The sequence below is a fragment of the Epinephelus fuscoguttatus genome, linkage group LG10 (genome assembly GCF_011397635.1).
Source record: "Epinephelus fuscoguttatus linkage group LG10, E.fuscoguttatus.final_Chr_v1".
Classification (NCBI taxonomy): Eukaryota; Metazoa; Chordata; class Actinopteri; order Perciformes; family Serranidae; genus Epinephelus; species Epinephelus fuscoguttatus.
This window is the reverse complement of record NC_064761.1, coordinates 13,510,998-13,537,551: the sequence shown is the minus strand read 5'-3', so window position 1 is coordinate 13,537,551 and position 26,554 is coordinate 13,510,998. Positions and strand designations below refer to the sequence as shown.

At 41.3% G+C, this 26,554-nt stretch overlaps 1 protein-coding gene across 1 annotated transcript; it reads right to left on the bottom strand.

The window, feature by feature from the left end:
* Positions 1-1,965: 1,965 nt before the first annotated feature.
* Positions 1,966-24,440, bottom strand: b4galt6 (UDP-Gal:betaGlcNAc beta 1,4- galactosyltransferase, polypeptide 6). The gene is made up of 9 exons (XM_049587569.1): positions 23,669-24,440; positions 18,488-18,604; positions 15,796-15,909; positions 13,164-13,288; positions 12,918-13,034; positions 12,512-12,699; positions 12,268-12,390; positions 9,589-9,690; positions 1,966-9,052 (listed from the first exon to the last, which is right to left on the bottom strand). The coding sequence occupies exons 1-9, from the start codon at positions 23,781-23,783 to the stop codon at positions 8,905-8,907; spliced, it is 1,149 nt and encodes a 382-aa protein (XP_049443526.1). The 5' UTR covers positions 23,784-24,440; the 3' UTR covers positions 1,966-8,904.
* Positions 24,441-26,554: the final 2,114 nt, after the last annotated feature.

Genomic DNA, 26,554 nt, shown 5'->3' with positions numbered 1-26,554 from the left:
GAAATGACTTGTTTTTTCCCACCTGGACCTGTATGCTCTGCTTATTGTATGCTCTGTTTTGTGGCTGCAGCATGGGCGAATGGCCCAGAACAAATTTCTCACTTTGTGAGACAATAAAGTTAATCTTGAATCTTGAATCTCTGCTGTTTCTCCTCTACTCTTCCTGCTCTAACTTGTGTCACTCAGTGCTGAGTTTATTTTTTAATTTTTATTGTGCTGTCATTATGACAGGCTTACAACAAAATGACCTGGTGATGCCGATTCCTGTCACTATAGTAACATCGGGAGCTCTGGATCCAGTCACAGAAGGCGGTGTTCAGTCCCAGGTCTCTGGGCTTAATGAAGAACTTAGAGGGCACAGTGGTGATGAATGCTGAACTACAGTCTCTGAACACTTCAGTGCGTCCAGTGGGTTAGGGAGGGAGGAAGTGATGAAGATTTAGACTAACTGCAAGTTGAAGACTGCTGTGCGGTAGTAATTCAGGCAGGGGGCTGTGGTCGTTTTGGGTACGTGGACTTGGTAGACTTCTTGAAACAGAGTGGAGCAGTGAAAGGTAGAAAATATCTGTGAAGACATCTGCTCGTTGATCTGCGCACACCTTGCGAGCTCGGCAAGAGATGCCATCAGGTCCAGATGCCTCGCGTGGGTTAATCCATTTGTAATGTGTGATCTGGTTGGATTTGCTGATGAGGGAACAAGGAAAGGCCTTATATCCTCTTCAGAAGAGTGTAAACAAGATCAAGTGTGTTACCACCACACATTATAGGTGTTGGTGATACCTTAGCAGGACAGGTTGGCATTGTTAAAATCCCTTGCTTCAATTAAGGTAGCCTCTGGCCATGCAGTTCTGGTCCTGTGCAGATGAATGCATATGATATCTTTTGAGGATGTTTGGATTTGTTCAACCTTTTGGATGTCCCAGAAATACTTTACCCTGGTCCAATAAGTGATTGTGTGTCAGCGTGAGGTGCATTTAAACACGTTGAATAAACAACTTTAATAACGAAGAATCAACTTGTGGCCTTATATCTCATTCTTTATCGGATTACAGATAAAAAGAATCTCAATTTCGAGTACAGTTCATTAAGCCCCGGCCTGGTTGTAACCACACCTCTCACACCTCCTGCACAGTCAGTGAATGCATACATGTAGAACATGCATGTTACTGAGAGTCAGCAGAGTGCAGTGTCACTTCTCTGTTGCTCTGCCCTCCTGTGGCCACTGACACACCTGCAGCTTCTCCTTTGCTGCAGCTGCTGATTCACCACCCTATGTCTGTCCCATTCAACAATTTATCAGGACTTTCTCGTGTGACTTTTGTTTTTTACTCTACTGTATAACACATGCGATCTGAAATGTAGTATCATCACTAGCGGATTATGAGACAAGGGGCCCCTGGGCACATATGCAAAAGGCCCCAGCATCTCTTCAAGAAACAAGACACATAGACTTAGTGGTGGTTTTGCATGTCTTTGTAGTTGTTATGCGTCTTTTTGTCTCTGTGGTTATCTTGTTTGTGGTATTCTTGCGTCTCCTTGTGGTAGTTTTGTATCTCTTTTAGGTATTTTTTTCTTTTGTTGTTCTTTTTGGTTATTTTGTGTCTCCATAGAGGTCCTTTGCATCTCTTTATGGTCTTTTTTGTTTCTCTGTGTGGTCATTTTAAGTCTCTTCCTGGTTGGTACATGTTATTTTGAGGGAGATTTTTGAAGGTAAAGGCAAGAGGGGGGCCCCCTGACACTTTGGGCCCCTAGGTATGTGTCCGGTAGACCTGTTCAGTTATCCATCCATGAGCAGAATACAATACTTGTAATAAAAAGTTCTTAAAAGTAAAATGACGTGTTTTTAAAAACAAACAAAAGACTTTGTTACAAGGATAAATGTAATTTGTTGCTTCCCCCCAGTTTTTAACAAATGTATTGTCATATAAAACTGTAAAAAAAAAAAAAATGAGACAAACAAGTCTGTTTTCCAGAATATGGCAATGAAGTGTTTATTTTGTCTTCTGTTGACAAAGAAAAAAAACTTTACAAAGTAACAATTCAACACCAGACTCAAACTGTTTATACTGTCTGTTACCAAAGACTGCAGAAATCTGACAATGGATCTAACTTCACCATGTAAAGAAGTTCAGTGATTGATGTCTGGAGGGGGGGTGGGGTGGGGTGGGGAAGGGGGTGGTTGGGCGGGGAGGTTGTGGGGTCGGGGTGCTACATTAAAATGTTCACAGGGTTGGCTCAGTGTGGGACTCAGCTTCGTTCTTCAATGCGGACTCATGTGGAAACAAAGAAGTTGGTGATCAGACGATCAGGACATACAGAGGATCAAAGAACTTCAAAAGAAAAGATGTTGGACCGTCCAAATCATGTGTGTGATGTGGTCAAACACCCAGACTGATTAAAAACAATATCTGATGACAATATATCAACTGTGTAGTTGCGCCAGAGGGTTCAATACTGACCAAAGAAATAGCAGTCTGACAAAAACAGAACTCTTAACACAAGGTCCGCTTACTGGAAACTTTCAGCCACATCTCGTGGTCTTCATCAGGGGATGGTGTTTGTCTACTTATAATGAAAATGGTTCAGTTCTCATTTGGGGCCTGACAATACTGGAATCTGAGGCAGATACTGATATTTATATTGGATGAATGCAAAAACTTGATAACATTACAACCAATACTCATTTTACATAAGCACAAACATTTTGGGTAAGGATCCCGTGAGTTTGTTCTTTTGTTGTTTCCAAGACTAGTCAGCACTCTCTGGTGGACAAATTATGTAAAGACAACACCATGCTGAAATAAATTCAAACATTTTGGGACAACCCATTCTTGGTTTCTCACATTAAAGTCCATCGGTAGCTTTTCAGGCGCTTTAAACTGTATCACATGATCTTCCTCAGCAGATGAATGTTGCCCTTTTGGGATGAATTCAAAATACGTTTTTGAACATTTAGTATTTTCAAGGACCTGCCGTCAATGTTGGCTTAGAAGTTGAGACAGAGTCTGCTGCAGAAGATTAATTGATAAAAATCCAGAGCTCCAGAAGCTACTAACAGACCCTTTGGTGCATTTCTTAAGACAAGTTCTTCTTACTTGATGGCTACCATATACAGCGATACCATCTGCAATACACCAACATCAGAAGATTTCAGCTCTACTCTTACCATAGTTATGAGCAATTTCCATTTGCAGATGGAGGCCACAAAACTCTGGAAAATTTCCAGTGCGTAAACTTTGTAATAAATATTTTACAAAGTGATTCTTTAAGAATGTGATCCAAACGTGTTTAGAGCATTTTGCAGTCGATAAATAAACTTGTCAGCTCTCTCTGGTGGACAAATTATGCAACAGAAAGACTGTTTGTTAACGACTTCAAGCATGTATTTGGTATTTGTGGATGCACATTGTTCTCTATCTACTGGCATATGCGCCAATACTGATATATCTGTGAAGTGGCAGGTATGAATCGATTTATCAGTCAGGTTCTGATTATTAATAATCAGTCAAATAAAAAAGTTTTTTTTTAAACAATGTCACAATAATGAAATGTAAAACACTGGAACCAAGATTAATTAGCACGGGGATGAATGTGTCGAATCACCAACATGGACACATCACAACATCATGCTGTTCAGTAACTGCTCATCAGTGGAAAGCTGCCCGCAGCGCTGTTCACAAAAGCAAAGCCGCTGTGTACCTGCTCTGGTCATCATGCACATGGGAACTAGATTGGAATTACATACTTCGTCCACATATGTATTTGTAGGCTAGGCCATGCAGATTGAAGGCTATATAAACCAGGATTCTGGATTGGTGGATTAGCCTTACAGCTTCAGCAAGTTGTTCTTGAAATCATTGATGACAGAAGGATATGTGCTTGTTCTTTTGGAGGACAGCTAAGTTTGATTTGTATGAATTTCTTAGGGAAATGAGACTAAATCTCGACTGCGAGGACATGCACATGTGCAGAGAGCCCTTGCAGCTCAGTCGCTTAGTGCATATGGGCAAAGCTTTTGTTGAACATGACCCACTGGCAGTCACAGTGGATTATTACACGATGTCAAGGCAGCCATGAACATCATCAGATCTTTTGGATTCTTATTGTAGACATATTTCACACATGTTGATATGGTTAATATGAAGGGGACCAAAAGTTGACAAATTCAGGAAAAACAAAAACATTTGTAATCTCTTCATTTACAATGTAAAGTAAAAAAGAAAGAAATAAGGAAGAACTCAAGGCACAAATAAATACTGCAAAATGGAATACAGTTGTCTAATGGTGGACACAGCATCTGAACGGTCTTACATACTTTTAGATTTCAGATGTGTGATAAACAGGGCTGCAGGGGCAGGTGGGGTCAACCTCAGCTTATACTGGGACCCACTGACCCGACGCCCAGCACTTATCAGAGCTGCGGATGAATACAAACAATTTAGAAAACTGATTCAAGACAAGTTTCTACCCAGTTTAGCATTTGGCATCTGGAGAGTTTTGGCTTCGGCCATGCAAACGATGCACTAAGCAGATCCATGAGCGTAATGGAATGTAGCCTGATCTAAAGCGCTACATGCTGACTGACTTGTCAACAGCTCTTCATGCTGGGAAACACTCGCTTTTCTTACATTAAGTCATTGTGATGCTGCACTCTGAATTAAACAGAGAAAAGAAAAATAATGCACAACAATTCGTAAAAAGAAATCTCTGTTTTTAGATAGTTTGGGATATTCAATAATTTGTGATGGAGACATTTTTGGTTAACCCTCAAAGAAAAACTCCAACAGCTTCACATGTACTGTATTAACTACTGTACCAGATGATTCAGTCCAGGCTTGTGGAAGTGGGTTCACAGATATTGAAAATGTTTACAAACTAAATCTCGACACTGCTTCTCAGATATTTCACTATGAACAGTAATTCATAATTAAGGCATTACTGCTGCTTTAGACACTGTAACAACAGGAGGGGCAGATCAACAAGGTGTGTGTGTGTGTCTAGCGGGGGTGGGGGTAGTGTTTATGCCCTAACCAGCTGATCACCAAGAGTCACAAATATGTTGTGATGAAGTAAGCATCCACTTCTAAAGAATACTCCAGCTTACTGCTACACGGTCTGATCGCAGTCAGTTACCTATAAACAGGGCTGATTTCTCCTCTTATGCAAAAATGTGGTTCTAAGCTAAGAAAGGCGTAGCACAAGAGAATCATCTGCTAAACCAGCACTTCTCAAAGTCCCCCAGTTCTCCCGACAGGAAGGAGCACGGCTAAAAGAGGTGCACTTCAGCACAACATCAGACTGACTGGTGACTCTGCACTTCTCTCTCATCTGATCCACATGCAATTTTGTGTTAGCTCTGTAGCTAAACACCAACCAGATTGTATTGTAGCGTGAGGCTCAGCTGTGTCTGCCTTTGAGGAAAAACAAACAATCAAACAAACAAAAACTGTAAACATATACGGGCTGCTCTGACGATTGCTGCTGCAAGGGCTTTTGGGAAAAGGGTGGGGGGCAGGTGAGGTCAGGATATATCCACCGTGGCTTAAAGACTGCCTTTCCCAGAAGGCCTTGCAGCGTTTGTGTGGAGGAAAACTATAGAAAATAAATTAGAAACATTACTCTGGCCATTTTATACCTGAGACCTATTTTCCGTTATCTCGCCTGTCCATCTATTGTCGACAAAATCTCATCACCTGCTTTGCTAAATGTGCACCTGTGTCAGGCTTTCAGGTGTGTGCCACTCCAAATATTAAACAGCACGCAAAGAATCAACACAGCACGAGTCATTAAAGCACCACTGAAGCACCCCGGTGAAAAGTGGTACAAAATTACTGAAACACTAGCATGTCTTATTGCACAGTGAGTGTCACCACTTTGAAATAAGCCATGCTGTTATTAGCCTGCTTGTACTGACAGGAGAGACACACCAAGAAAACATGACTGCAGACCCTGGACACTGGGTGTTACCATGATGACACAAGACACAAGATGGGTCTCATACAGTTTTGGTCGACATTAGTGTGACTGTATCATATCAGTGTCGAGGCATGTCAGAGTGTGGTCAACCGCAGCGCTACTGTACATCCAAAATAGAAAACAATTTTACGGCTGTGACCAGGGTACAAGACTAACACTGTCCGCCAGCCAAATGCTGTCAAAATATGTGAGTAGCTGGTAGATTTGCTTCACTCACCAGCCAAAAAACATAATGGTCATCTGTAGAGTGGCTGGTATAATCTGAAGATTCACTAGCCATTTAGCTGGCGGACAAAAAACAGTTAAGCACCCTGCAACTAATTATTGTTATCCTCAACTAATCTGCAAATTACAGAGTCCTATGTGATGCTTTTATTTGCTTGTTCTGTTTAAAAATGACTGAAACAACTAATCAATTTTCAAAATAATTGCAGATCAACTTCCTCTATCATCGACTAACTGATTAATCGACAAACTGGTTCATCTCTAAAAAGAAATGACGCATAATCCATATGCTGCCACTCATGTTTTTAAAAATGCATGTTGGGTTTAATGCTCAGTCCTTACCAAAACAGTCTCACAACAAGGACCATTTAGTAGCTCCCCTGGAGCTTTCAATCATTTCACATGATCTTCATCAGCAGCCAGATTTTCCCAAGTTGCCTATCTGCTACTATCTATCCATCTATGTCTCCGTGACAACAGGGCAATCTCCATTTTGTGATGAGGATTATGTGATATGATCAAGAACTCCAGAATAGGTATTAAATGTACCTCATGGCAAGTTGTTTTTTTACAATAAAAAATGACTTTTACGACACCAAAGATAGATACAGCACACAGCTAATGTGGTATGTGTATGTGCTTATCTGTCAGGTTGGACAGTTTGATTGGTGGGTTTGTAGATGTGGGTCTCAGCAGCAGTCACATAGAGACTATTTGGTTCTAAAGTTCTTACATGTCTTTGGTCACCACAGCTCTAAATTGGCCACTGGAGGACGAGTCTCCCAGTGAGACGTAGGACCACAGCTTGGACTAACAAAGACCACAATCGCACAGTGTATAGGGGCCTCTAAGGGAGTCATCATGAAGCAAGTAACAAGATTAAATAGTCTGACAGGACAGGAAGTAAGGTCCGGGTCAAAAAATGGCCAGAGTTCTGATTTAACGTCTCAGGACAACGTCCAAACATACAACTATTCATGTTCAAATTCAAAAACCTAGAAATGTAGAGGATAATCTTAACAGTGAACATCTGGTCAAAAATAATCTGCCTACACATTTCTCTCCATCTTTATAGTGCTCAAAGCTTTAAGAAATTAAACTTTTCACAGCGTGTGCCATTCAAGAACAGCAGTAGCTTCAGCCGTAAGGAGCCGACGCTAAGGTTCTCTCATTCTGGCCCTTCTGACTGCCTGACGAGCTTAAAAAAATAATAACACCACAGTCCAGACACACAGCATCCAGCCCAAATCCCCATGCTTCAGCGCATGGTACAGTACAATGAAGAGCTTTATCACATGGTCCAGCACTAAATCATCTGAATAAAAATCATAAAAAAAATCTAAAAAATAAAAACACATCTCAGACAAAAAAATATACACTCACATGAGACCATGAACCTGCACTAAAGCATGTTGTGTGGACACACTCCTGCTGTAATGGCCGACCCTGCTCCCTGTACAAAGTCATGGAGGAGAGACTCAGTAAGGCCTCCCTCCTTCTGAGGAGCAGCTCTACTCTTTTCACACAGTGCACCTCAAAAGGGAAAAAAAAAAAGCACAACAAAAGGCAAAATTAAAAATGTACACATCTCTAACTGATGAAATAATTTATGCTTGAAAAGAAAAAAAAATCTGGTAAACAAAATAAATTAAGGCATGCAAAAGATAATGTCAAATCTTAAGATTTGGATACTTCAGTTTTTTTTAAGCCAAACATCCTATATTGTTAGAAGATCTTCCTGATAGGAAGAAACCACTCACTCTTATTAAATCCTTAGAACGAAGGTAGCTGCCAAAATAAAATTCAAACCTCACTGGAATATCACTGTAATATGCCCGAGCATTTAAAGGCCCATATTTACATATTTGTGTTCTGTGTTCGAGCTTTAAGAGGCCGATATTTACATACATGTTCATGCGGATTCAGCAGCAGTGCAGCAAAACAAACAGCGAACACTTTAGTGACACAGCCAGGAGTGCTTCTTTAAACATCCTGAATCAGAGAAAAATAAATACCACGTATCAAAATTAAAAAAAAAAATAAAAGAAAAAGTACATCACAAACATTAAAGTCAACCTCGCTCAGATCCCTCCTTATAAAGGAATACTGTGGCCGAACAGAATGATATGTATAAAACAAATGATAGTAGAAAGTGAGACAAGAACTTGTCTGTTGGCTTGTAAGGTGACGGTGATACATCAGAAGTGAAGCAGTGCGGAGCCGAGCAGAGGGAGCTGTGGTTCTGCCACATTAAGGCTTTGCAGTAAACATCAGAGCTGAGATGCTGCTGCTCCCTCCAACCTAAACCAACTCATGTCAACTCGTAGTAGTTAAGCCGGCACGGACAAAAAGACATGCAGCAATTCATCCATCTCACACACGCACACACACTCACACGCGCACACACACAGATTCACAGACACACACACAATCAACAGTTCACTGTGAGAGACTTGCCACTGCCTCTTCATTTTTTCCTCTTTTTTTTCGGTTTGGATTTTCTTTTTTTTTCCTCACTAAGATTTCTTGGCAGCATTACATGGTGTGCCTCTTCACCCCTCCCGGCCTGTGCCCCCCTCCTCTCCTCAGCTGCACCACTGCTCTGCCTCGGGCTGAACAGGGCACTAGGAGGCCAGGCCGGAGGGGAGCTGGGTGAGCTGGGGGTGTGGAGGAGGGGTTGGGTGGGGGGTTGGTGGGGGCAGTTCAGTAGTCTGCGATAGGAGCGAGCTCGGGGTACAGGTCCACCGTGATGTTCTTATAGAGGCTGCTTAAGGAGATCTGGGGGCTGTAATGGAGGTTGTTGAGGCCATCCAAGTGTTGCCGCTCTTTGGAATACCTCAGCAGTTTATACCTACAAACACAGTCACACAGTACTTATATCAATATCAATATACATAAAAGAAAGGCAGGAACGCTGTGCTGTTATGGAACTGAGACTAGCTTAATTGTCTTGTTAACTCAACAACCCTTCATTTAAACTTGACAGAAACAAAATAAAACTCATGGTCCTGTACTGCAGAAAAAACAAACGAGGTCCTGTGATGACGCTGCTCACACAGCCTTTGTGGCCCGGGCATTATTCCTTCACCACTCAGTGTCATGGTGTCTTTTAGCTCAGCTACCGGCTCAGCTACCAGTTTCATCAGCAGATACCAGAGACTGACCTCTGGTGGCACAAGCTATGCACTACATGAGTTAAATAAAATGAGGAGCGCCTCTCAGCACAGAAAATTATATTGTCGGGATTACTTAATACCCTGGTATACCGTAATACCATGATACCGCCCAAGGCTAGTAAATATTTAAAAGACATTTCTAACAATTTTTCAACATTTATTCTTCAGAATAGAGACCCTACTGTAGATGTGAGACAGAAAGTTGTCTTACCTCCCAAGGAACTGTACCTCTCCTCTGTGGTGGTGAGGAATTGACTTGTACTTGCCGATCTCTCCCTCTGGTCGAGTGACATTCAGACTAGCATAGTGAACCCTGTGGAGAAACCAGGCTCCATTACTATTTACAGGATTAAACCCACATGACTCTATAGTCAGCCTAAACCAATATGTTTGATGTGCTTCAGTTAAACTGAAGCTACGAACACTGTAAACAGTCTACTGACAATCTGCTGATACAAACACAACAAATATCTACTTACAGGTGTGTTTATAATTTGCTCGCAGTCAGCTGACAGCATAAAGCAGTGTGTTAATTAATTCAGAGTCAATAATTAACCTGCATGTCTTTGGACTGTGGGAGGGAGCCGGAGCACCCAGAGAACACCCACACTAAAACGGGAAGAACTTGCAAAGTCCACAGAGAAGGGTCCAAACCAGCCAATGAGTCCTGACCCGATCCTCTCTTGTTGTGAGGGGTCAGTGAGAACCCCCATGTCACAAAATAAAACTACATCATAGTTAATGTGGGGAATCATAAAATATCAGGGCAAATATTAAGTGGTTCTTAGAGTGATGCAGTTTATATCCAACTTTAAGGACTAGAAGATAATTTTATGAACTTTCCTAACAGGAAATCACTTCCATCAGTGCTGATATTTATCAGAGCTGCAGAGCAGTCTGGACCTGTTAGGAACTCCAGGAGATGAAGGTCTGACAGAGGGACTCTGAGGGAGGAGTGATGTTTCAGGAACACATAATAAGATTGTGGAGGTTTTCACAATAGGAGTACAGTTCATGTATTTTTAACCAGTTATGAAACAAACAGTATAAATTTAATACTGATGCCTCGATATCAGACAGCCGCACAGCTGACCATGAACAGACCCAGGTAAGGCCTTGCTGTCGCCTTCAACCTGCAGTCTGAGCTCCCATTAGGTGGGAGGCAGAGAGCTCCACGCCTGATAGCAGCGACTCCTCCTCAGCCAGGAGCAGAGCTGTGCCTCACTGCTCCGCCAATTCTGACAAATGACGGTACCCCCCTCAGCAGTGTCTGTATGCAGCAGCTTTTTCTATACTATAGCACAACAAAAATGTCATGTAGATGATGATGCAAGTGTACTTGGGTATGGAACGACATGACTAATGTGAAAGCTGAGCAGCAGGGGAGTGGAGGGTGGGGGCAATCGTACATGTGCATGGTACAAATCATCCGTACCCAACACCCTGAGCTTATTAAAAGATTGTTTTGACAAAATCAGTCCTTGTCCTTGTGAAGTACCACTTTTTTATTCTGTCAGATGATCCAACAACTTCAGCAGTCATGAATCAAACTTGAATCGCATTTTACTTAAAGGCTTACTCTCAGCATGAATCCTACGAATGATCCTAAGATGTTTGATAAACACGACCCAGGTCATGGAGAAAAGACATTCATTTATGCCTAGAAGGATGAATTTAATCAAAACTAGAATCTAAAATTAGAATATGTCCTCCCCTGTAGACATCTATGGTTCACTATGATACTGTCACTAACTGTCCAGAAACACCTTGTGCAGATACCTTCAGCAGGTTACCATGGACACCACAGGGAGCCTGTGTAGTGGTCTGCTGTTGGTCTACATTCAGAAGAAAAGTAGAGAATGTTATGTGTCTTGACACTGGTTAGAAACTGGACCCCACATTTGTATCATGATGTGAACCTTCATAAAGTGAGCTGGCCCAAGTCACCTGATGTCCTACGTTCATCTACTAAGGGCTGCCTCACACACACTGTAGCAAACATTTTGTCTTTAATCATTAAGAGACCACTCTGAAGATTTAAAGTGACACTCCTATAACTCTGTCAGACGCATTGAAAACTGATAAATAAGGATCACGGTAGACGCAGCAGAACCAAGGATCCTTCCGAATTTCCTTCTTTCAGAGAAATTCCAAGGATGCGTGTGTGTATCCTCAGTGGGTATAAAATCTCCACTATGCTTTGCACACAATTTGCTGGAAGTGAAGGCGGGGCCTCAGAGCTCGGCAGGATTTAGATAAATATGTCATTTGTTTGGTTGAATGTCTCCACGAGTTTTTATCATACAAGACAGACACCTCCTGATTTACTCTTTCCAATGTGTTCACTGCCGAATAATGAGATATTTAAAATAACATTATTTAGATAAACATAAAAGTTTTTAAATGAATAATTTACACATTCTCCTTCCTCGTCAAATCCTGGCACCTACATTTCCCACAATGCAACTCCTCTGCCGACAGTTTGTCTGGAGATTGTGGTGTATTATACTAGTGGCAGCTAATGTAGCCTGGAGCCTGTAGATTGCAGCAGTGATGAGGAGTGGGCTGTCGAGGTTTGGTAAACTCATGTCTTTTTGATATAAACACCTCTGGGTTTCTTTCATTTTCAAACTTCCCCACCTTAAAATTATAAGGTTCTATGTGCGTTCTCAGCTGTTTTGAGATACTGAGCTTCAAAATTTTGCATTCCAAATAGCATAAATCATAGTAAGACTGTGAAAACGTACTAGTCATAAGTCATAGTAAGTGGTCACAGAAAATATGAATAACTCAATTTTGACAAAGATGTCAGATAGAACCCTATAATTCTAAGGTGGAGGGTTCTTAATACTTTATGAATCCACTTTAAACCCCTCTTCAAAACACTTACCTGTTCCACAAGTCATCGTCCTCTCCTCCCCAGCCCCAGAATGCATTGGGAAAGCCATTAATCTTACGGAACTGCTCCACAGTGAGTCCACTCACACCACCAAAGAACTCGCTGTATGGAAGGCTGGAAACAACAACAAACACAAGTTAAACATAGATCTACACCATCTAGATCGCTCACTACATGCCCAAATATTGCAAAAAAAACAAAACAAAAAAAACCTACATTTTAATGACACACTCACATGTACATGTATTTGTCCAGCTTGGCAGCGAAGTGGCGTGGCATCTGACCGCAGCCGTAGTAGTTGCGGTCATTCTCGGGGATGTGGTCAACATCATGGAAGATCAAGCAGTCCCAGTCCAAGTCCTTCATGGCCTCCAGGAATCCCACGTTAAACAGCATGGCTCTGTTGAAGGGCTGGCTCCCACTCTGAACACACACATATTAATGTCAGGGACTTCCTTCACCATCCAAAATGCTCTTCACACTTTTTTTTTTCTTCTTCCGCAGATCCACACAGCATGAGTTTAGAACAGTTTGATTTAGCTGAATGTTAGACTTGTAGGTGGGCAGAGATACACACACACACACACAGTCCAACACCATACACTGCAGTACACACACACACATACACCAACAGACTGTACCTGTTCGATGACGTAGAAGGCAAACTGCAGCCGCTGTCTCTGCAGCATAGGGATGAGGTGTTGGAAGAGGATGGGGAGGTGTTCATGGCGGTTTCTAAATGGAATCAGGATGGCCACCTAAAGCACAAATATTACAGTAAGAACAGACACACACCCACTAAATCCACCTGGTTTCTAGGTTTTGCATCACTGACATTATACTTTAAAATGTACTTTGTTGATAGGATATTTAATTACTAAAACCACCTTCCAGCGAGGTCTGCAGTCCTTTGGTTTCCAATGGCCTCCAAACTCAATGTCGTAAAACTTGGAGAACTTCAGCTCTATCTCCTCCATGGGGATCTCTGTCATGTTCACCTCCATAAGGCCCTCTGTGGAGAGTTTAAGGGGATGGTTAGATTATGCCACTGGCACACCAGCAACCAAAGGGGGGAGGGGGATGGACATCTTGTAAGTAGACACTTTCACCGCTGCACACATTGTAATGAGAAAACAAGTGAGTGACTGGTTCTTTAAACAGAATTAAGCCAGCTGGAGAGACAGTGCTCAGCTTTGTGAAGCCTGAGACCTGCTTATTGCTAACTGCCTACAGCTTTGATTCCAGGTAATCAGAACTACTCTCTTCTGATGACCACAAAATAGGTTTGAATCTTAGGAGTGTGTCATGAAGTAAGATCAAGGGATTTTCTGTTGTACGAAGGTGGCTCTCGTTACCAGGCTAGATCACCATAGTAACTTATGCTGCAGACCTGACCTGGTCAGGACAAGTTTTGTTCAGAGTTTCAGCTTAAAACCATCTAAAAAGCTCCATTCACAGCTTCTTTCAGTAATTTCACTCTATAATCAATCAAACATATGAGTGATACAGATTCTCAACTGAGGAAAAAAAACAAAATTAACTGCACTTTATCCAACTTATTGAGCTGCAATGTTACATAAATGCCACCGAACAAAGCTGTGCAAGTACACTAGTGTTACTTTCTACACTGGCCCTTAAGCATCAGTGATGCAGAAAATATGAGCAAGAATATTGTTTTGTTTTATTCGCAAGGTTGTTGTTGCTCTCACTGAACTACTGAATGTGTTTGTGGTGTTCTCTGGTCCATCTGCACACACTGGCTCTAAAACAAGCCTTCTATAAAATACTTTTAATCAGGATGACTTTTACTTGCATAGGAAATATGCTACAATTTCCTTAAATCATACGATACAGTTACCACTTTGGGTTCTGCACTTATTCTTGGATCTGATTTGCTGAGGTCCGTTTTACACTGCTGCTATATTACAGCTAATAGATTAGTCTACTGGTATTTATCACAGATAATATTCAATCAGTAAAATTAATTTCACTGCGATCTGTCCAAACAAAAGTGATTTCCACATCACAAGTCATTTTGGGACAGCGTCAGAACTAAATGAAATTCTTGAGTGTGACGTTTAAATCAGCTGCATCGAGTTTAAAGTTCAAGAGCTGCAGAATGTACAGCTGTCACGCTAGAAGTAAATGAAGGGGTAAAATAAGATCACACAACTTGTAATTTTGGCTAGCATTCCTCTCTTGTGTTACTTTTAATTGTAATACTTTTAAAACATAATATTCAAAGGTGGAAGTAAGCAGCACACTATCGATCATTTTTAAGTGTCATATGACGCGCTTCATGTGTCATTTGTTTTGTTTTATGTGAGCTCGCACAGAGCCTGAAGCAGAAAGCCTGGGTTGACAGAGAAAGTTAATAAACACCCTTGTGGTACCAGTTATTTCAGACTGTAAAGCCTCAGTCTGGTTCTGTTGAACTTACTTTGTGGTACAGGCATCTGGAACTGCCACTTGTGGCTTTATCTACTCACAATTATAATAACAATAATAATAATAATGATAATAATAATAATAATAATAATAATAATAATGATAATAATAAGCATAAAGACTGCTAAGTCTTGTAAGGCACTGTAATTAAGGTTGAGGTTTGACAGTGTTTCATCCAATCTGAGTCCATCATCATCATCATCATCATCATCATCATCATCAAATCCACTTCCTGAGTCTGATTTCAGTATTTAATCTGCTCATTGTATCTGGATCCACTCAGTCCTCTTATAAATCAGTTTAGTTTTAGTGTTTAACTTTTAAATAAACTTAAGTTAGAAATAAGTATGACTTAATATTCAGCTGAAACCTGCAGAGCCAGAGGTCAGACGACTTTCTAAGTGGCAGCCTAATCAATATTCACAGCCTGTAGCTGCTACTGGCAAATTAAATAAGAGGGAAAAGACATTTTTGGGCCACAGATTGTCAGTGTACCTTATATAATATGTACATTTTCGCAGCAGAAGGTGGTACAAAATGTTGATTAAATATGTATTTGGCACATTAAAACAACAGCAACCTACTGACTTTGGCTCACTTTATTTGTATTCATTTATTTTTTTCCAAATGCTGAAAGTCCTGAACCACAACTATTAAACCGATAACTTTAAAGTCAAATTATTGATCTGATATTAATGAAAGTTTAACTGGTAAAATGCAACTCCTGAAACTGACATGACTGTGACCAGCTACATTGTGTTGCTGGAGAAGATGCATCACTTTGCTTGTGTTGTGAGAACCGCAAAAACACCCACTCCACTTGTGACTGTACAGTGGTGTTACTCGGGTGCTCTTTGGCTGTGTAAAGAAACTACTGCAGAGAGAGGACACAAATCAACATCAGCAAGGCCTAATTTTTGTTCCGTCATCTATTTTTACAGAATTAACGTTCATCAGAAAAAATGTTGCATTGTGGAGCCCTTTATGAGGAACGCTGCACAACATGATTAGCATCTGTCTTGAAATACAGCACCTATAACTGAGCCCCTGTATCAACACCAGTCTACTCACTCATAGAAGGTAATCGCTCTGGACAGGGGAGGTTCTGGGCGTAGGTGAAGTTTTCAGGGAGGTACGTGGTTGGCTGCACCAGGTATTCACTGGAGTTACTGCCATCAGGATAGTCTGCAGTAAAAACAACTAACATCAGGTATAACAGTAGAATACTCCACATCACATCACCTACATCAAATGACAGAGCTCTGCGTCTCCGTGTTGGTGATCATTCCCACATTTCAATTCACTTTCTTAGTTTTTCTTGGCCGTAAATATCAGTGTTTTCCTCGAGAGACTGTAAACTGGTAGTGTAGCCTTTATGATCAACTGCAGCCAATTACTGCACTTCCAAAATAGTTATATGTACGTGGATATCAAATGCATATTATGATGTATTATGAGTATTAGCAGCATACATCTAAATAATTTAGTGTGTACATTTACTTATAATCTGTACATAAGTAGAGTTCTGAGGCACTTGAACATTTCATTTGATACTACTTTATAATTTACTTCAGGGGGATGTAATTTACTTTTAACTGCACTCCATTTATCTGACTCCTATAGATATGTGTTACTGTGCAGGATCAGAGCTCCAAGACTTTGAGAGTTCAATTTAAATCAACAATATACAGTAGCAGGCAGCTGTGGCTGTGCTGCGGCCTGCTCTCTCCGGTTTTATGCCAGGCTCGGCTCCTTTCAAAGACTCCTTGCGAAGCACTCCTCCGGGGTTTTTTCGGACCTAATTGTATTGCGGAGTTTTGCACAGCGGCGACCGGATCTTTGCTCTCAAACCACAAAAAAATGTGATGGCACAACAGTCTCCTTCAGTACATTATTCTATGCTTTCTTTGGATTTTCACAGTGGCTAGTCATCTTGTTTAATTTGTCTTCTGTTTAAATCGGAACCATGAAACAAGTTGTAGGAAGCCTCTGCAAGTAATTGGTTGCTGGCAGACACTCTGTGCTGCAATAAAATGGTTAATCAGCAGTGCCGTGCACTGTAGAGCCGATGCGCTGCTGGTTCTGCCGGCCTGAATAGAATATAATGTCTATAGCCTTACTGTTGTGTACAGCATTTATAGACTAAGCTGAGTAGTGATGCGCAGGTCAACCCGTAACCCGCGGGACCCGCAAATGGACCTGTGGGTCGGGCAGCAGTGATCGTCTGTTAAATCAGTCTGTAAATGATATTTTGACATCATTGGCTATTACTGTCATGGCATCCGAAGGTACTGATGCGTTGAGCAGGTGACAGTCCGCGGTCGTTTTCAAAAACACACGTGTGTCACGCACTCCAAAAGAAACTTGTTGAAACTTTAAACAACAATTTATTTTACAAAATGGGAGAAACAAACGTTGACAAAAACGGTCCCATAATTCATATAAATTCAAAAGAGAACGAAAAAACAGCTACAAGTTAGAGGGAATAGTGATAAAGTGGTAAAACTTGGCATTGATCCACAGCCTCAGACGGATGCTCAGTTGGTAGGCGATGCTATATTTTCACATTTTTAACAATGGAATTTAAAAGTTTTGATTTTTATTGATAACCTGCATTTACCAACAACAAAAATACTACATTTAGCACCAAAAAATATGTAACAAAAAAAAAAAAGTAAATAAAAAAACGAATATAGAATACCAAATTTTCATAACGAATACCTACCCATAGAAACGAGTATTCGAATATCCGAATATTTGGATACAGCCCTACCTGTTTTTACTTTCGATATCTGGTTTATTTTACTGTTTCATGTTCACTGGATCAGCTGTGTGAAGTCACTGCTCAGAACCTCAAAACGTCCTTGTTTTGGTGCTTTACAATAAACAGACAACAGGCTCTTACTGCACCTCTGCCAACAGCTCACCTCCAACAGGCAAACATCTTTTACCTGCCCTGCTATGTGATGGAAAAACACATGCAGTAAAAATAGCAGGCGACATTAGCCGTGGATCAGCTTGCAACTGAACATGTAGCCCATTTTGTAGGAAATACCGAGATATATATTGTGTATCACCATTCAGCCTGATAATACTGAGGTATGAATTTTTGTCCATATCACCCAGCCCTACTTGTCACTGTCCTACTAGAATAACCAGGGACGTCACAGAAAAAGACGTCGTCTGGATGGCAGCATATGTTGCTCTCTCACCTCTATGTTCCTTTCAGCATTCATGGTGCCTTTACAGATGTTACCCATGATGCCATGGGCACTAACACACCACCACACCATCACAGATGTTGGCTATGAACTTTAAACAGGTAACAATCTGGATGGTCTTTGTTTCTCTTTAGCCTGGACGACACAGAGTCCATGAATTCTAAAAGCAATTTGAAATGTGGACTCGTCAGACCACAGCCCACTTTTCTACTCTGTGTCAGTCCATTTCAGATGAGCCTGGGGCCAGCGAAGTCAGGCTAAAACAGGGAGGAACTTCACTATATCCATTACTCTGCTGCTCGTCTCCAGCACCACCACACTCCATCCTGCAGCTGCTTGTTTTCTTTAACTAATTTGAGTATCTAGAAGAGTGCCATGTAAAGACAATGCATTCCTGTGGTCACTGTTAATGCAGCTGGCATTGCCACTGACTTTAAAGTGTTACCATTTGCACACACTTTGGTCATTGTGGTTGCATATTTGAAAGGAAAGAAGAAACAGGATATAATGGCAAGGGAAACACTGATGTGTGCATTACTCACCCGTCCCGTTGAGTGTACTGTTCTTATTGGTGTACAATCGAATCATCTGGCCTATGGTCCTCACGTTGTCCCTCAACATGATGCCCTGAGCCTGCACCATGAAGAAGTATGTGTTGGCTGACAGAAAGACAGAAAAGAGAGATTTTAATTTCACTTCTTGTACAACAAAACATAAACATGTAGATATTACTGTTTCAGTCACAACAACAAATTTGATTCTCGAGCTCCAGCTGCAGCTAGAAACACCAAAAAACAGTGAATGCCCTTTAAATCACAACTACAGCAGCAACATCACAGACACAGAAACTGGAACAACACTTAAACAGTTAACACGACAATTAAATAAATATTACACATGTAATGCTGTTCAAAGGTGACAGGTGTGCTGACTTTCAAGTTTAAAATTCTGGCAGGACAGTAAAGCTGTAGCATCTCAGCTGTCTAGAAAATAACCACTGCAGGTGTAAATGACTCAGAGGAGGGAAACATGAAACAGTCACTTTGCAGCAACACAAACGGTTTGTTTCAGCCTGCTTATTCACTGGAATTAATATCTGCTCTTCACAATTAAGGTTTCTGCAGTATGTCCATTTGGTTTTTGCATCTATGTTTTGATAGTCCTATAACAATCTCAATGTTCTGTCTACTAGAATTTTTTTTATGTTTATTTATTTCCCATCCTTTCAAACTGTTAACATTTAGCGAGTATGAGAGATGAGAAGAATAAAATGGCTTAAGAAGCTGGAATCAGTACCATTGCTGGGGTTATCTATCTGCTAAAGTGATGGCTTTCTTATAGCTTTATCCAGACATGAATGGGGACTTAAGGAAGAGCCACATGAAGCATGCTGCATAACTGATGGGATTTTAAACTTATTTTATCGCTGAACCTTTAATTAAAGACCACAATGAGCTCAAAGAACCCCTCCTTCTCACTGATGTCAATCAATCTACCAATACATTTTCTCATTATTTCATCATTAATTAGATAAAGAGCACTGCCGCCTACTTTTTAAAGTCCAACACTGTGCACATATAGAATAACAAGATGTAAAGTTGGGACTCTCACTGAAGTCTGACATGCTCACAGGCCCTGTGCAAAGCATTTTGCTGGACGGTGATTATTTCCGTCGTGCAGCTGGCCTAAATAAAAGTTGATAATATAAGGTCGGTGACATCTCTTTTGCCGCGGCAAAAAAGATGTGGAGAAAACTAAATCTGGGCTGATCTGACATGTCAGACTGGGGATCATGCTGTTAAATTGCATGACTTGTGTGGTATTTCAGACCTCTGAGAAACTTAAACGTCACACCTTAGCCAGCTTCTTCTCCCATTTGGAAGACTGAATCACAAACACTTGCAGATTAAACAGTCAAATGTATAAAACTGCACACTAAGAACAAACAGGTGACAAAATGAACTTATTAATGACGGTTCTAAAACCCCATGAGTAGCTGAAATCCCTCCCATAGAGAGTCTAAATATTGTGTCGTTCCTCTGAGCCAGACTTGGTGTAAATCACTCGTTTCACCTCGGTAAATGCCACCTCCTCACGAGTGGCTGCATGTTCCTGAGATTTGATCATCAGCATAACCGACAGCAGCCAACTGCTATATGGGAGATTTGGTGGCTGAGTCGACGTGAAATTTACAGAGACAGACAACAAAAATCACTCCATCTTAGGTGATGTTAACCTGTCAGGTGTCATAACAGAGGATGAGGAGTTGCCAGTTAAAATATCAAGATATAACACAATGCTCAGCTCTCTGTAAATTAATGAACAGAATATAAGTTGTATGTTGGTAACATATCAAATCTCTAAATTAATTCAGATGACGGCATTAATCGATTGTGTGTGTACAAGAGGTTCCTGCATGAGACCAAAATAAAGCAAAGACTGCAGGGCTTTGATCAATTCAGGGTGTGTGTCAGTGCTTTAGGATTGGCTGGTTCTCTCCGTCCTACCAAACAGGTCCGCACTAGTGTATAAGCAGGATACATTTAATAAAAGCTTCATAAAGCAAAGCCTAACCATACAAACTATACAGCTAAGTTATAAATACATCCATGTCACTTGGGGGTATGTAATAGGTACAAAAACATTTTTTTTAGCATCATATGAATTTACGATTTAGAAAATGTAATATTCTAAACATTCTAATGAAATCAATTGAGAAACTAATAATAATAAAACAAACATGTTTGTTTTGGCAATTAAAACAAAGTAAATATATGACAAGTCAATGTACGTCATTAAGGTAATGTCATAAAACATTTTAATATTTGTATAAAGCTGCCCTGCACATTGATCTATAACATCAGCAGTCTAAAACACCCACAGAGTGCAGAGGCATAGCCACCACGGTACAAACAGTATGGCAAAAGGTCTCTTAAGGTTAACTAATTTACACTGTTCCATGTTGTATATCATCATATTACACAACCTGAGTATCAGTCCTTCTATTGGCCAGAACATCAGTTTCAGTGTGCGTGTGAACGGTTAAACAGGAGAGTGTTTGGGAATGATAAGCGTCTTATCACGGAGCAGCCAGGCCGCCTGATTGGTGAGCGGGTGATGGGGTTAAGAAAACACGCAGGTCAACACAGACTGGACAGCAAATGATGCTGCTCCATTCAGCCTGACAAGATGGACAATTAGCTGGTAGACACAGCAAAAATGTTTTCTACAATCCCTGGAACCAAAATAGTGTCATCCTCAGTCCAGGATTTCAAAAATAGACTTTTTAATGATACTTTTTAAAGATAACTACTTCCCTCTACATCTCCTGCCAGGCTAACACACTTATCAATATGTACTCCAGTTCCCAACTGCACACATGCTTGAAAAGTCAAATTTGTCACAGGGCAGGCAGAACAAGCAAAGCATGAAATGAATGTCCTGAGTTCTCAAATTAAATTCTCAGCTGGATGTTGAATAGAGCGTGGAATACAGCAATCGCAGACTGCCTGAGAATCCACACAAGCTTGTCAGCCTGCACAGCAATATACTGTACAGAAGGCAGCACACAAATGCAGCATACATGTCGGCAACATACAGTAAGGATGCATCACATCTGAGCTCTGCAACAAGCTCACATTCAGAGGAGACCTGCATCCGAACATATTCACACCACCAGCTGTTTCACACAGCTGTGTGGTGTGAATACACCACACAGCTCAGGCAAAAGAATTAGAAAAATGTTCTCCTCCTAGCTGTGTAATTTGCACGCATTACCTGCACCATAACTAGCTACAGCAATGCACAGATGGATGACAAAAAGAAACCAATAGTTTGAATAATGTGTCAGGCCAACACGAGCCTTCAGCATTAGTGTCTCTGTCACAGATTCTTCACATTCTCCTGCATTCGTTATGCTCCTTCATTTATTCAGCCTGCATGTCTCTACATTACACTGAAGACAGCATGGATGCGGTCAATCATTTATATCTGTAGAGTCATGCGTTCAGTCATGCTAACTTCAGTCTAGTACTCTATTGTGTGGTCATAAACAGAGCCATTATAAATAAATCCATGGCTAAATATTGTCAGTGAAACACATTCTTCTGAGCCTTCCGGGTGGAAAACAGGCCGAAAACACTTGACTAATGATCACTGCCCTTTTGTAACTTTGAAAAAGATATGGCCTGTGGCCGCTACAAAAGCCATAGCTCAAATGTCAATTCTTAAAATCAAAATTAAGCATACTATGAGCACAAATGTGCAAGAATGCATACACAAAATAAGTAATAATTATGTCTTTATAAGATCTTTATTTAGATATCAGTGGAAATGGCTGTGAGTACATATTATATATTAATTCCTTGACTAACAAGGGACAAGTAGATTTTTCTGTGCTTCCAACTTTGGTAATAAACACCAGGACCATACTGGATAAATTCTTCCTTTCTTCAGGACAACAAAACAACCATGATTTCCCATTCCCACACAAGCTAACACACTGTACATCCAGAATATAAAAACATCCTGTCTTGGCTGTGTTATTTCTTTACATCAACAGTCATCCTGCTAGACCTCAGGCAAACTTAAGTCTTGAGTGAAATTTCCCAGAACTGCCTCTCCTCCCAAGTATGACTACATCTGATTGCCAGTAAAAGCCTGCACTCTCAGCATATAATTCCTGTCCACACATAACTACTTTCCTGTGAACATGTGATCACCACAGAAATTACCCAGTAAAATGGCAAATCAACTAGAGCAACATGGCCTCACAACAACAAGCGGGAAGAATGACAAAGATAGAAACCTGCCCAGACCACCAAGTTTCATTCTCGCATTGCCATTCATGAGAAAGAGGATGTAAACATTCACACTTATAGAAAGTCATTCCTAAATATTGTTTACGGGAAATGCAGCTGTGGATCTGCCAGGAGGCACATCTGATTGGTCAAACATCATTAAGTAGCAGCATTAAGTACTATATTGCAGTATATTAATAATATTATAATGCAATTATACATATATTATGTTTGTCAGAGATGCGGTACAATCAATTATCATATAATATTACATCATGGAGTTTACTTACATACAACCAGTGTATTCTGTTAAAATCATGATACACACTGAGGCAGGTTGACCAGAGTTCAGTGTCCTATAATCATGCTGTTGCAGAGACTTGTTCATCAACAAGACAGAACTCTGGGGTTAATGCTCACTCATTTTACCTGAGAATCCAACATGAGTGGACATATATGGAGATGGTAAATACATTTTGGTCCACTAGTACAAATAGATGCAGTGGCTCAACCTGCCTGTGTTGCTGTGTGGATCCTGGTCGCCTCAGTAGAAACCCCAAAATTAACATTAGCAGTGATGCCACCAGTTCATTCATTCACAAGTCTGCTGAACAACGCCAGCAAACGCGCATAGCATCCATAAATCTAACACAGACAGACAATACTTGGGTAATATTTCCACCCACTTCCCATCGGGATACGCACTTTGCTCTTTAACATGGCAAAATAGCGAGGGTTAGCTGGACATCATGGCCTGGGGTGGACCTTTTAGCTGTGGGCTAGTTAGCCTGTTAGCTAACGGTTCTAGCGTTAGCATGGACTGTGACAGCAGTTAGAGCTGGTGGGGCTGCAGAGGATAATCCAGACATAATCACGTTAACTGTTACCTTGTGGAGGGGTTAGTGTTAATCTCGGTTAACTAACCTATTCCAGGAGCCACATAAATGAAGTAGAGACAAGTGGTGGACATGGAGAAGAAGAATATGAAGGCCAGAAACGATCGGTTGGACATTCGCAGCAGCCGCCTCCAGTTCACCATTTTGGCTTAGGCCCGCTTCTCATTCGCCGATATGAATCCCATAAAATACTTTTTTGGAGTTAAAAAGTCCTCGAATTGTTGGACGACAGTGTCAATGGTGTGGTCATGGAAAAATCTGCACCGTCAAAGCCCAGGGATGCAGCGCGGAGAAGGCAAAGGCTAGCGGTGCTAGCTGGCCTGCTTTCCCCTGCCAAGAAATTTCCAGATGGAAAAAGCAGGCCTGTAACGTTAATATCAGGCAACTGAGAGCCTCATGGAGCACTGCCGGTCGGGCATATTGAAACCGTTATACTTCGGGCACAGAGCTCTGCAGCAGGACTACTTAAGGATACTCATGGTAGCCTTCCATGGTTGCGGTGTCGCCAGCGAAGCTTTTATCGCTAGCACTGAAGGTTGGTCATTGAAGGGGGCAGGACCGCTCTGCCTTCACCCACACAGTCTACTCTCGGCCGGTGCGGTGTTCCCAACACAGTCGGCGCACTACTTCGTCAAACCGCGCACACGGGAGTCCAGTCATGCCACCGGGTGTCTCCACACTGTCCCCGCACGACTGCGGCATTCAAAACACATACGTGAAGGATGTTATGTGAGAAATAAACTCAATAGAAGAGATGTCAGGTCCGCCTTCTTTTCATTTTCTGCTGGCACTGCAGAGACCGTTTCCGGTGGGTGTAACAACCCATTCCCCTCCTCCGCGTCGCCATGGAAACCCGTGTGCGCTGTACGCATGGGGTGTTTTCCTGTAGCGCCCTTTTAGCGCCTTTGACCAGTAGTCCATTGAAAATGAAAGACAGAAGAGCAAACATTCAAAGTCAAAAAAATAAATGTAAAAGTCAAAGTGCAAAATTGCAGCTAAAACTTAAAAATATAGAATTTAAAGTAAATTAAAACATTAACAACACAAATAAAGAAAATGACCCTATGACTAGGCTTTTCCTATCTATTTATTTATTTCACTGGTAGAGAAAACAGTAAATGATGATCCCACAAGTCAAAAGGCAAAGTAAATCTATGTACGAACCAAACGTTTGGTTTGCAACTACCAGTCACAGGGGCTCACAGAGTGGCCCCCAATCATCAGGAAGGCTGGCCCATGCTTCTCTGGGCTACACATACACCAGAGCAGCCACCTCCCTATTTTTGGCTATTATCTCTGATTCTTTGACGTAAGCTGCCCATCCAGTGGTACACCTCGGGCTGCTGCATATGAGAAATCTTCAGAGATGGTTTGTGTTGCTGAGGCTGCAGCCGAGTCACGACAAACACCTGCACAACACCTCACATGTCACCTGCTTGTGAGATGTCTCCTACAGGGGTCAGTGACTGTGACCCCTCACACTTCACCATGTTGCCAGGTGGAAACTTGGACCTGCATGGTCTCTCAGGCTTGCCCTTTGAAGATGGTACTCCTTTGAGCCCTTGGCTCTGAGAGTGAAGGGTCTTTGTACTATATCTGTGCACCCCTCTTGGATATCTATCAGTGAGGATGGGGACACAGTGGAGTTGCAACCAAACTTGTGTTTTCAACTCATCACTTCTTTCAGGTCTAGAGTTATTCACCTGAGCTCCATCATGGTCATTTTGCCACTTTATAAATGTCTGACTCATGTTTTGACCAGCTGCTTCTTTCATTTTCACCAGCCGTGACAATGTTGTGACAGCTGGTATTATTTTCACCTTGTGAGTCTGTGTGTGTCATCATGGCACAATGTGATCCTTGTGACACCTACTGTAGCAGGAGCTATTTTGAGTGCTTTGCCAGGTGTTTAGATGTCTGTCTGTGGAGAGATTTTTGTCACGTCGCAACCGTGCAAGATGCGATCACAAATCTACACAGGTGCGTAGCTGGCATCAAAATGAAGGCAGAATTTCAAGGGAAAGGCATTTCGTCCCCATACAGCTTTAAGTCGCAATTCGCTGTAAATATGCAAGCTGGTCTCTAGTCCTTATTGAAAGTGATGGCTCGATAACATTGGCCAGGTAAAAGTGTGACTTTCTCAACAGCAAACAGGCTCACACTTCTTGTCCACACCTTGAACATTACCTAGTCCATGCTTCACTAAAAAGTCAAAAACATGATACAAACTACCACACACTCCAGACTCCAGCTTCACACTGTGTAACAAAACAAGTAGTTCATATTAGCTAACTTCAACACACTGAAAAAGGAGTTGATTTGGAGTTAAGAGGTTTGCAGTTTGCTGGAATTTTCATTTTCTATTACCTTCTTCATCTCCTTCTTCTGCTTCTGCAGGTCCCTCAGATGATGAATTAGGAGAGTTCATAAGTATAGTAGCAGCATCAACAACATAACATACAATTATCATCCTGAAATAACTTCTGTTTTTCCCATACTAGTCAATAAGAGTATAGAATATTGTTTTTTCTATCAAAGTTGAAGGAATTAAAAAAAATGAAAACCAGCTAAGCACCTGAGCTCATCTGAGTCATGTACTATATTTTGTGCAGAGCAAAGGTGTAGCCAGGAGATGAAATTCTGGTTTGAACCTTGCAAAATATCTTGTTGTAAACCATTCTCAAAGGCAAAGCTGAAGACATATCATTGCAATTTGACAGTGAAAAGACAGACTGAGAAATGTAATAATTGTTGGCAGAGGACAGAGAAGTCCTAGGTCTTTGCAGCATGAAGAAAAGTTGGAGACCTAGCATAGATTTATGAAGTATGCAGCTTCAATTAATTCTCTCTCTCCCTGTGTGTGCATGTGTGTGTGGGTCCTGGAGGAAGAATGTAGTAGTATGTACTTTTAAAG